The 12,596-nt window shown below is 45.6% G+C and overlaps 1 protein-coding gene across 1 annotated transcript in view; it reads right to left on the bottom strand.

Annotated features, from left to right (window-relative positions):
- Positions 1–4,396: 4,396 nt before the first annotated feature.
- LOC119350408 overlaps positions 4,397–12,596 on the bottom strand; it is a 35,718-nt gene continuing 27,518 nt past the window's right edge. The window contains exon 2 of the mRNA XM_037618255.1: positions 4,397–4,929. Coding sequence (XP_037474152.1) covers positions 4,518–4,929 — 412 coding nt within the window. The 3' untranslated portion in view covers positions 4,397–4,517. The remainder of the gene's footprint in view (positions 4,930–12,596) is intronic.

Below are 12,596 nucleotides of genomic sequence, written 5' to 3'. Positions count from 1 at the left end.
TCGTACACTTATGTAACTCCAAAAATTCTGAAAAATTAGGACAACATGTGCCATCTGTGTACCAATCTTGTGCAAAAAGAATCTGATCAAAATCAGGCTTCTGTAAAAAACGAAAATTATTTTCCTGGGCGCAAAAGTTTCTGTTTTTCAGCAAGATCAAAACAACTATCACCGCCAGCCATGCCAAAGGTCTTACTTGGCACAAACACTAATTAAAACACAAAAACACATCTAACCAGAGTCTAGATGAATTATTTATTGGAAAACAGGAGTGGAAAATATTGGGTTGTCTCCCAACAAGCGCTTTTCTTTAAAGCCTTTTAGCTAGGCATTGATAATTTCAATGATGCTCACATGAAAGACAAGAATTGAAGCGCAAAGAGAGCATCATAAAACACGTGAAAAATACATCTAAGTCTAAGATACTTCCTATGCATAGGCATTTTATAAGCAAACAAATTGTCAAGGCAAGCAAAAACTAGCATATGCAAGGAACAAGAAAGAGACGATAGCAATATCAACATAAAAAGAGGTAATTTAGTAACATGAAAATTTCTACAACCATATTTTCCTCTCTCATAATAATTACATGTAGGATCATAAGAAAATTCAACAATATATCTATCACATAACATATTCTCAACATGATCCACATGCATGCAAAGTTGACACTCTTCCAAAATAGTGGGATTAACATTAACTAAAGTCATGACCTCTCCAAACCCAATTTTATCAAAAAATTCATAAGATTGAACATTCTCCATATATGTGGGATCTAAAGTTGACACTCTTCCAAACCCAATTTCCATATTATTGCAAACATTATTATCAATCTCATATTCATCATGGGGCTTAAATAAATTTTCAAGATCGTAAGAAGAATCACCCCAATCATGATCATTGCAACAAGTAATGGACATAACAAAACTAGCATCCCCAAGCTTAGGGTTTTGCATATCATTAACACAATTGACACTATTAGAATTTATAATAACATCATTGCAATCATGTTTTTCATTCAAAGACCTATCGTGAATCACTTCATAAAGCACTTCATCACAATTTTCAGATTCACGAATTTCAAGAAAAACCTCATAAAGATAATCTAGTGCACTCAACTCACTAGCAATTGGTTCATCATAGTTGGATCTTTTAAAAAGATTAGCAAGTGGATGAGGATCCATAAACTCTTTGCTTCTGATTTTCAATAAACACACAATTATATCAAGCAAACGAGCAAACAAACCAAGTAAGACATAAGGGCAAATGAAAAGACGAACGAAAGAAGGGCGAATAAAAAAGATAAATCTTTTCGAAAATTGTTTTAGAAGTGGGGGAGAGGAAAACGAGAGGCAAATGGCGAATAATGTAATGCAAGAGATGAGAGTTTCATGATGGGTACTTGGTATGTCTTGACTTGGTGTAGATCTCCCCAGCAATGGCGCCAGATATTCTCCCTGCTACTTCTTGAGCTTGCATTGGTTTTTCCCTTGAAGAGGAAAGGGTGTTGCAGCAAAGTAGAGATAAGTATTTCCCTCAGTTAGAGAACCAAGATATCAATCCAGTAGGATACAACGCACAAGCCACCAATACCTGCACAAACAATCAAACAACTTGCACCCAACATGATAAAGGGGTTGTCAATCCCTTCACGGTTACTTGCAGAAGTGATATCTGATAGAGATAGATAAACAAAAGATAAAATATTTTTGGGTTTTTTGGTTTATAGATCTAAAAGTTAAAGATAGCAAAATAGTAGATCGGAAACTAATATAATGGGAAATAGACCCGGGAGCCATAGGTTTCCCTAGAGGCTTCTCTCAAGATGGCAAATAATACGGTGGGTGAACAAATTACTAGCGAGCAATTGGTAGAAAAGCACAAAGTTATGACGATATCCAAGGCAATGATTATCAAATATAGGCATCATGTCCGTGTCAAGTAGACCGACTCCTGCCTGCATCTACTACTATTACTCCACACATCGACCGACTCCTTCCTGCATCTAGAGTATTAAGTTCATGAAGAACAGATTAATGCATTAAGTAAGAAGACATGATGTAGAGGAATAAACTCAAGCAATATGATGTAAACCCCATCTTTTTATCCTCGATGGGAACAATACAATACGTGCCTTGCTGCCCCTACTGTCACTGGGAAAGGACACCGCAAGATTGAACCAAAGCTAAGCACTTCTCCCATTGCAAGAAAAACCAATCTAGTTGGCCAAACTAAACTGATAGTTCGAAGAGAAATACAAAGATATCAAATCATGCATATAAGAATTCAGAGAAGATTCAGATAATATTCATAGATAAGCTGATCATAAATCCACAACTCATCGGATCTCGACAAACACACCGCAAAAGAAGATTACATCGGATAGATCTCCAAGAACATCGAGGAGAACATGGTATTAAGAATCAAAGAGAGAGAAGAAGCCATCTAGCTACTAGCTATGGACCCGTAGGTCTGTGGTAAACTACTCACACTTCATCGAAAGGGCAATAGAGTTGATGTAGAAGCCATCCGTGATCGAATCCCCCTTCGGCAGGATGCCGGAAAAGGCCCCTAGATGGGATCTCATGGGAACAGAAGGTTGCGATGGTGGAAAGTGTTTTCGTGGATGCCTATGGTGATTTGGGAATATATGTGAATATATAGGAGGAAGATCTAGGTCAGGGGGTCATCGAGGGGCCCACAAGGTAGGGGGCACGCCCTACCCCCTAGGCGTGCCCTCCCCCCTCGTCGCCACCTCGTGGCTCTTCTGACTTGGTCTTCAAGTCTCTTGGGTGTCTTCTGGTCCAAGAAAAATCATCGTGAAGGTTTTATTCCGTTTGGACTCCGTTTGGTATTCCTTTTCTACGAGGCTCAAAAACAAGGAAAAACAGAAACTGGCATTGGGCTCTAGGTTAATAGGTTAGTCCCAAAAATAATATAAAATAGCATATTAATGCATATAAAACATCCAAAATAGATAATATAATAGCATGGAACAATAAAAAATTATAGATACATTGGAGACGTATCATAGCCCTCCGTGGACTCGCACCACCGTTACCCTTCGTGGGTTGAAGTCTCCATCAACGTGGATGTACGATAGCACCACCTATCGGAACCATGCCAAAAATCTTCGTGCCTATGTGTTTGCTTTCTTCAAACCCTTCTTTTTACCTTCATGTGTAATGTTTTACATTCCGCTGCTATACTCTTAGAATTGCATGTGTAGGTTGATTGCTTGACTTGTACTAGTTGCTAAAATCCGCCAGCACTTAAAATTGGGAAAAGGCTAGATTTTTATTTAGTCAAGTAGTTTAGTCACCCCCCCCCCTCTAGACCTACTTTCGATCCTACACGATGCCAATGTGGCCAAGCGGCGGGGTGTAATGCAGGCGCGGGAGTTGGTTTCTTGATCGGCGTGCCTCTTGAATGACGGTAGCCAGACAGACAAGCAGCCCATTTGAATGCGGTAGATATCTGCCCGTTCTCGTCTAGTAACGTCTCTCTGACAATGAACAGACACGGACACCATGGATGCGGTGTGGGAGGTTCTCTCGTACGACTAGCCAGTTCAATGTCGACACCAGTGAGAGGTTACATTTGATCTGGACCGACATCAATGTAGACCTGAGGCTCTAGAGCAGCCTGAATGCGGGGCTATCGCTTCGGGCAGGAAACAACGAGGGAGGGAGAGAGTTTTAGCTGGGACCAGATTGTCGGACGCGTGTGTAACAACACCACACAACGTTGGATGGCAGAATGGTTGCAGACATCTTGGGTCGGCCGGATGCGGACGGTTTGAGGTTCAACGTGGGAGATGCCCTTAGTCCAACTCCAACGCACGACCCCAAATCATCTCTGAACATCCGTTTGGGTGCAAACGGACACATGCAATGACCCAACGCGCGGGAGCATACCCATTTTTTGTCCGGTCTATGTCTGTTCAGCTCCATTTCCAGACCAAATTTGATCAGGATTTGCGTCCAAAGCAAACACAACCAGACACTTTCTAGGCACTCCTTGTCCTTCTCTATCCACTTCTCGTTCGGCCTGGCCAACCTGGCGTACACCCACCACCTCCCACATTTCTCTCTCTCCCCACCCACCCACCTTAGCTCCACTCGCCGGCACAAGATGCAGACGCATGCCGACCATGGATGCCCCGCCACTGCCCACCGGCCACACGTCCGTCCCTCGTCGTCATGCTCACATGCAACAGCAGCAACATGTCACGCTGGAGGTCACGCTGGAGCTTTCAGCAACAACAGCAGAGGGAGGGCAGGGCGCCGGCGCCGGCGAGGTGGCGAGGGCGCGGGCGGGCAGGGCGGCGTCTCGCTCTACATCGCCTACCTCGTCCTCGTCTGGACCTCAGAGTGTTGCGCCGAGCCGGGCAAGCCGTCGCACCTCGACCTCGTCGCACTGCTCCTCGTCGACGACGAATATGAGGACATCGTTCGTCCACTGCCGTCCTCCTCCTCTAAGACCGCGCCAAGCTCCACAATAGCACTCTGCTTGCATTAGCTTGTGTGCGCCTTCCGCATGCCGATGTGCCTCCCATGGCGCCTGACCATCCCGAACATCGCCGCGCACCGCTGGTCACGTCCCTGCGCCGTGGCGTCCACCACGCTGGCGCCCGTGCTCCTTGCCACGACCTGGACCTCGCACATCCCGACGACAACCTCCTCGCGCCACCACAATAGGGACGGCCACGCGATCCTCCTCGCTAACACCGTCCTCGGCCTTCCCCTGTCTGTGCTACCAGTGGCCACAGCGTAAGCCGCCTTGCTCCCGCGCGGGCGCCGGCGACACGTGTCGTGGCTAGCGGCGGGGTTCCTGATGAGCGTGTTGTTGGCATACACCCTGGCGCGTGAGCAGGTGGCCATCGGGTACATGGTGGGCGTGAAGGCGAGCGTGCTGGGCATGACGGTGCTGGATTGGGGTAGGCGCGCAGTACCCAACGCCGTTCACGCTCCCGGCTGACGCGGCGGAGTACAGGAGGAGCCGCGGGCAGGGCGTCCACGCCTGCTAGGTTTTCGAGAAAATGACGGGGCCGACAACTCATCAAATGAGGTAGCCCTGTTGGATACAGAAAGACCGTGTCCGCCTGTTCGTCCGCGTCTATTGTCCGTTTTTTTTTCTAAACGGACAAAATCCGGACAAACTAACGTCCGTTTGGAATAGACTCTCGGAGTTGGCCTTACAATTCATATGCTTGGACCGCGGGAGCACTTTTCTTGCAGGACAAACATGGTGAGAGCGGGTCATCTGCTTTGACCGATCGGCCGTGACCGCGTGAGTATGTAGAGCATGCTAGTAGTACTGCCGTCTGCCGCACGCACGGGCAAGTCGGTCAAAGTAGAAGATTATATGCAGGGCCGGAAGACTTGGACTTGACTTGTGCGCCAAGGCCAAGGCTGTGATGTTTTTCTTTTCATTTTTGAACAAAGCTGTGATGATTGATGGACCGCTTCGTGCTTGCTCGCTCGGTCCGTCGTCTCATTTGTCAGCTTGTTCTCCATACTGCAGTCCCACAGTTCATTCATTTCCTCCTGCTCAGCCTGTCATACACAGGCACGTAAACAGTATGGACAAGAAGTTTAATTCATTATACAGTATACAGTATGCATGGCTGATTCCCTTTTCCAAAACAAATGTAAAAATAGCCTTTCATTTTGAGATAATTAACAGCTCATACCGAATGGTAAGTAAACTGTTGGAAATATTAGCACTTCTCCGATTAATCTAATCCACGAGTAAATGATAAGCATGGCAAATACGGTATGCATCTCATACCAATACCTAAGCATATGAGCACGTACAGTACATAGAAACGAAACATCTATGAACGGCATATATACGGCCAACACATGAACGAGCATATAGGGGATGAACGAGTCCTACCCTCCGGTTGGTCAGGCCAACGTGGCGCCGGCAGCAGCAGCAGCCTCGGCATCAGCCAAGGCCTTCTTCTTGACGACTTCGTCGTCATCCATGGAATCGATGTAGAGGAAGTAGTGGAAGCAGAGGCGGACGAAGACGGGGATGGATCGGGAGTAGTCGCATCGAGACGCTCTCCAAAAACCTTATTGCCGTTCTCCTGGGCAGGATCTCGAACGACAGGGTTCCAGAGGCACCTGCTCTTCCGACCAACCATGCACGCGGTCGTCGGGATGGGATTGCCGGAAGCAGCACAGAGAGACGAACAATAGATGACGGCTAGGGTGTATGAGAGGGATTGAGTGAACTGAGTTAGGGTTCACTTCACTGGCCAGCGCCTTCTTATATAGGCCGTCAGGTAGATGGGGCTGGGCCAGGCCCACGACCGAGTCCGCGAACAGCCCACGGTCCAACGTCTTGGACAATGGCGCTTCCATAAGTGACTCGTTAATTAATTACAAATTAATAAATCATTCCTGACCGGCAAAAATAAGTTTCGGCTCGGCTCATTCCCGCAACCCGCGGCGCATGCGCGTCGTGACGAGGCGCGGCGAGGCGAAGCGGGCGGCGGAGAAGGAGGAGCGCACGTGTACAACTCCTGTTCCCAAGCTCCCAATAGCAAATGGTAGAGCAACCCTTATAAAGAGGTCTCACTCTTCTTACTGTAGCATTATGAGACTAAACTTCTCACCATACTTCCCACCACTTGTCGCACACATGCATGGGCCTTAGAGATTAACCAAGGATTATTATCTTATATGGGCCTAAGCCCATCCATAATCCATCAATCCCCCACCAGAGCTCAAGACACATAAGTTTGTCAACTATTCCAAATAATGTTTGATATACCAGAATTTTCAGTGGAGACTGTTAAGTTGAACTTCCACCTAGAGCAATAGGATTATACTTCTTACAACTGAGCAATGGACTATGCCTTTTTTTGAACACAGTACAGACGCAAGCGCTCATATACACGCGCACACACTCACCCCTATGAACGCACACACGCACACCCTACCCCTATGAGCACCTTCGAAAGACTGAGTCGGCATATCATCTTGAAATTTACGAAGTCACTGTAGGCACCTCGTCATCGATGGAAACGTCTCCTCCCACTGAATGCGCATCGCCGGAAATCCTGAAATAAATCCAAAATAAATGCGAGCACCAGGATTTGAACCCTGGTGGGCTGGGGATACCACAGTCCCTCTAACCATCCAACCACAGGTTGGTTCGCAACAATAGACTATGCCTTGAATTGTCAGTTTAGCATGCAGAAGTATCACCTATTGTCAGCTGATATGTGGCTGCCGAAGGCTAAACCCCACGGGTGGAGCTTATAAGTCATACTCCGTACCTTCTCATGAGCTTCCTAGAGATCACCCAATCTCATAGACTGTGTCCAGCAGTCAGGGCTCACATATGTGTGTTCCTCCAAAGAATGCTCTGTAGGTTAGCATCTTGCTTACATAAGCTTTGGAACACATTAAGACAAAAGTCAACCTGCCTTACAGAATTGAGAGTATCATTGTATCTCCAACGGAGTAGGTTAATTAAGGATACTCTCCTCAGTTGACCGCTGGATTGTTTTCACAGGTCCTAATTCACAGGATCTTCGATCACATAGGTTGGGTTACCCCCATGGCAACTTACGTGGGTTTCATACCCATCTCCCTCGATGCATTTTCTATCACAATCCGTGATAGTCCTTTCATAAAAGGGTCTGCAAAATTTTTTGCAGTCTGGATATAATCGAGTGCTATCACTCTAAAATTTCTTAATTTTTAGACAGATTTCAATCTTCTTCTTATGTGCTTTGTGGATTTCATATTGTCTTTTGAACTCTTAGCCTTGGCAATTACAGTTTGATTGCCACAGTTCATAAGGACAGCCGGGACTGGTTTATCAACCACTGGCAAATCCATCAAAAGCTCTCGAAGCCTTTCTACTTCGATGCATGATGTGTCTAATGTTGTGAGTTCTGCTTCCATAGTCGATCTGGTTAAGATCGTCTGCTTGCAAGACTTCCAGAAAACAGTACCACCACCAAGTGTGAAGACATATCCACTTGTGGCTTTCATCTCATCAGCATCATATATCCAATTCGAATCACTATACCCCTCAAGTACCGTTGGGTACCCAGAATAGTAAATTCCATAGTTCACAATACCTTGCAAATAGTGCATCACTTGCTCAACAGCATGCCAATGCACATCTCCCGGATTGAAAACAAACCGGCTCAGTTTGCACACAGCAAATGAGATGTCAGGACGAGTAGCACAAGCTAGGTACATGAGTGAACCAACCACTTGAGAATATCTCAATTGATCTACAACCGTGCATTCGAACTTTCAAATCCGCACGCTAGGATCATATGGTGTTGCAGAAGGTTTGCAGTCCGAATATCCAAAATGGCTCAAAATCTTCTCAACATAGTGGGATTGCAAAAGTGTAATTCCACCCTTAGTATCTCGTAGTAGCTTGATGTTCAAGATAACATCAGCCAAGCCTAGGTTTTTCATCTCAAAGTTATGACATAGAAAGGCCTTGACCTCCTCAAATGACTTTGAGGTGGGTCCCAAATATCAGTATGTCATCGACATACAGACACAGTATTACTCCTTCGCCCACACCGTAGCAATAGTATACACATTTGTCAGCTTCATTAAATACAAAGCCAACAGATGTCAAAGTTGTATTGAACTTCTCATGCCATTGCTTAGGCGCTTGTTTCAGGCCATACAAAGATTTCACTAGCTTGCACACCTTTCTTTCCTGACCATTTACTACAAAGCCATCTAGCCATTGCATGTAAATTTTCTCGTCTAGTTCTCCATTAAGGAAAGTCGTCTTAACGTCCATCTGATGAACGAGAAGACCATGCGAGGTAGCCAAAGCGAGTAACACTCGAATGGTTGTCAGTCTAGCCACAGGTGAGTAAGTATCGAAGAAATCCTCTTCTTCTTTCTGGGTATAACCCTTGGCCACAAGCCTAGCCTTGTACTTCTCAACAGTACCATCGGGCCTAAGCTTCCTTTTGAACACCCACTTACGTCCCAATGGTTGGCAACCATAAGGACGATCAGTGATCTCCCATGACCCGTTAGCCATGATGGAATCCATCTCGCTACGGACCCCATCCTTTTAGTAGTCAGCATCAGAAGATGCATAAGCTTCTGAAATGGAAGTGGGAGTGTCGTCATCCACGAGGCACACGAGGAAATCATCACCAAAAGACTTTGTAGTCCTCTGTCTCTTGCTCCTAATATGAGCTTCCTCGTCATCCTCTAATGAACTTTCATCACTTATGTGTTCATAATATTCCACCAGAATGGCAGGTTCAGGAGTCTCGTCAGATTCCAGTCTAGAACTGCTTTGCATATCTCTCATGGGGAAAATATTCTCAAAGAATGTAGCATCCTTAGACTCTATAACTGTACCGACCTTTTGGTCAGGTACCTCAGATTTCACTACTAGAAATCTATAGCCAACGCTATTCTTAGCATATCCCAAATTAACGTAGTCCATGGTCTTTGGACCAAGCTTACGCTTTTTGGGGATCGGCACATTGACTTTTGCCAACTAGCCCCAAGTGCGCAAGTAAGAGAGTGTAGTTCTTTTCTTTTCCCATTGCTCATAGGGAGTAGTCTCATTATCCTTTGCAGGAACTTTATTCAGGACATGACATGATGTCAATACAGCCTCCCCCCACCATGCCTTGGATAAACTCGATGTATCTAACATGACATTAACCAAATCTGTTAGAGTACGGTTTTTTCGTTCGGCAACCCCGTTTGACCGGGGTGAATAGGGAGGTGTCCTCTCATGAATAATACCATGTTCCGCACAGAATAAGTCGAACTCATTAGAAAAGTACTCTCCACCATGATCAGACCAGACTCGTTTTATTTCCTTCTCAAGTTGGTTCTCAACTTTAGCCTTATAGATTTTAAAGTAGTGTAGAGCCTCATCCTTTGTATTTAACGGATACACATAACAAAATCTAGTGGAATCATCAATTAAAGTCATGAAGTATTTCTTTCCACCTTTATTCAACACACCATTCATCTCACACAGATCTGAATGTATGAGCTCTAATGGTGTCAGGTGTCTCTCCTTCGTAGGCTTGTGAGGCTTACGAGGTTGTTTAGCTTTCGCACACACATGGCACTTAGAGCCTTTGGCTAAAGTGAAACTCGGAATTAAATTCATCTTAGCCAGCCGCATCATACAACTGAAATTTATGTGACAAAGACGTGAATGCCAAACTTCATATTCATTCAGATTAGAATGAATTTGGCTCACGACTTTATTACAGAAATCCTCCAAGGAAAGGCGAAACAAACCACCACAATCATATCCTTTTCCAGCAAATAGTCCATACCGAGATACAACTACTTTGTTAGACTCAAATACTAACTTAAACCCTTCTTTACATAGAAGGGAGACACTAACGAGATTCTTCTTGATGGCGGAGACATGTTGGACGTTCTTCAGTTGCACGATCTTTCCTGAAGTAAATTTCAGATCTATCGTGCCAACACCATGAACAGAAGCATGCGAGCCGTTCCCCTTCAGGACAGAACAATCTCGTGCGACCTGGTAAGAAAAAAAAGACACATCGGCACACACATGAATATTGGCCCTAGTGTCAACCCACCAATCGGTGGACTGAGAAACTGGAAGTACGGTAAACAGATTACCATGCCCAGATGCCCCATCATTGTTGCTTAGAGTGACATTAACAGACTTGGCGTCCTGTCCTGGCTTCTTGTACTTGTTTAGGCACTTGTTTGCCCAATGTTCCTCTGAACCACAAGTAAACCAGTCCTCTCTCTTTTTGTCTTTCTTCTTACCCTTCTTCTTGAAGGTAGTATTCTGCTGGACAGAGTTATTTCCCTTGAACTTGTGAGAATTCTTATGCACCACATTGGCACTAGAAGAACCCTCTGCCCCTTCCACGTGTGAGTCCTTTGCTCTCGAGCTATGCTCAACACTTAGATGACCGATGGCATCCTCAATAGAGAATTCATGTCTCAAGTGCTTGAAAGAAGTAGCAAAGTTCCTCCATATAGGAGGGAGTTTTGCAATAATGCAACCTGCGACAAACTTGTCCGATAACTCACACTTCAGGAGCTCCGGCTCCTTAGCGATGCATTGTATCTCATGGGCCTGGTCCAATGCAGAATGGTTATCAACCATTTGTAATCATGGAACTGCTCCATAGCATACAACTCGCTTCCAGCATCGGTTGCGCCGAACTTAGCTTCGAGCACATCCCACAAATTCTTGGTAACACACATATGGAGATACGTGTCGACTAGCTTGTCTCCGATGACAGTAAGAACAGCTCCCATAAAGATGGTGGTTGCCTCCCTAAACGCATTCTCCTGTTCAGGAGCAGTCATTACTGTGGGAGACACACCACCAACCAAGAACACGTTCATAGCTGTGAGCCACAAGGTAGTCCTCGTCTACCAACGCTTAAAGTGTGTTCCAATAAACTTTTCCGGTTTCAGAGTAGTGGTGAAGTCATGAGTAGAAAAGTGCCTAAAATAAGGTTTTTGGATTGGAAATATTAGCACTTTCCGACTAATCTAATCCACGAGTAAATGATAAGCATGGCAAATACGGTATGCATATCATACCGATACCTAAGCATGTGAGTATGTACCATACATAGAAATGAAACATCTATGAACATCATATATACGGCCAACACATGAAAGAGCATATAGAGGATGAATGAGGCATACCCTCCGGTTGGCCAGGCCAACGCGGTGCCGATAGCAGCAGCCTCGGCATCAGCCAAGGCCTTCTTGGCGACTTCATCGTTAACCATGGAGTCGATAAAGAAGTAGTAGTGGAAGCAGAGGCGGACGAAGATGGGGATGGATCGGGAGCAGTCGCGTCGAGACGCTCCTCAAAAACCTTATTGCCATTCTCCCGGGCAGGATCTTGAACAATAGGGTTCCGGAGGCACCTGCTCTCCTGAGCAACCGTGCATGTGGTCGTCAGGATGGGATCGACGGAAGCTGCACGGAGAGAGGAACAGTAGATGACGGCTAGGGTTGTACGAGAGGGAGTGAGTGAACTGAGTTAGGGTTCACTCCACTGGCCAGCGACTTCTTGTATAGGACCGTCTTAGACAGTGGCGCTTCCGTAAGCGACTCGTTAATTAATTAACCATTCCTGACCGGCAAAAATAAGCTTCGGCTCGACTCATTCCTGCAACCCGCGGTGCGCGCGCGTCGTGGCGAGGCGAGGCGGGTGGCGGAGGAGGAGGAGTGCACGTGTACAGCTGCTGTTCCCAAGCTCCCAATAGCAAGTGGTAGAGCAGGCCTTATAAAGAAGTCTCACTCTTCTTACTGTAGCAGTATGGGACTAAACTTTCCACCATACTTCCCACCACTTGCCGCACACATGCATGAGCCTTAGAGATTAACCAGGGATTATTATCTTATATGGGCCTAAGCCCATCATAACCCATCAATCCCCCATCAGATCTCGAGGCACATAAGTTTGTCAAGTGTTCCAAACAATGTTGGATATATCAGAATTTTCAGTGGAGATTGTTAAGTTAAACTTCCACCTAAAGCAATAGGATTAGACTTCTTCGCAACTGAACAATGGATTATGCCTTGAATTGTCAGTTTCTA

This window comes from Triticum dicoccoides, chromosome 1B, assembly GCF_002162155.2.
Source record: "Triticum dicoccoides isolate Atlit2015 ecotype Zavitan chromosome 1B, WEW_v2.0, whole genome shotgun sequence".
NCBI classification, from domain to species: Eukaryota; Viridiplantae; Streptophyta; class Magnoliopsida; order Poales; family Poaceae; genus Triticum; species Triticum dicoccoides.
Note: the sequence above shows the minus strand (reverse complement) of the source record. Positions and strands in the feature narration are given on the sequence as shown.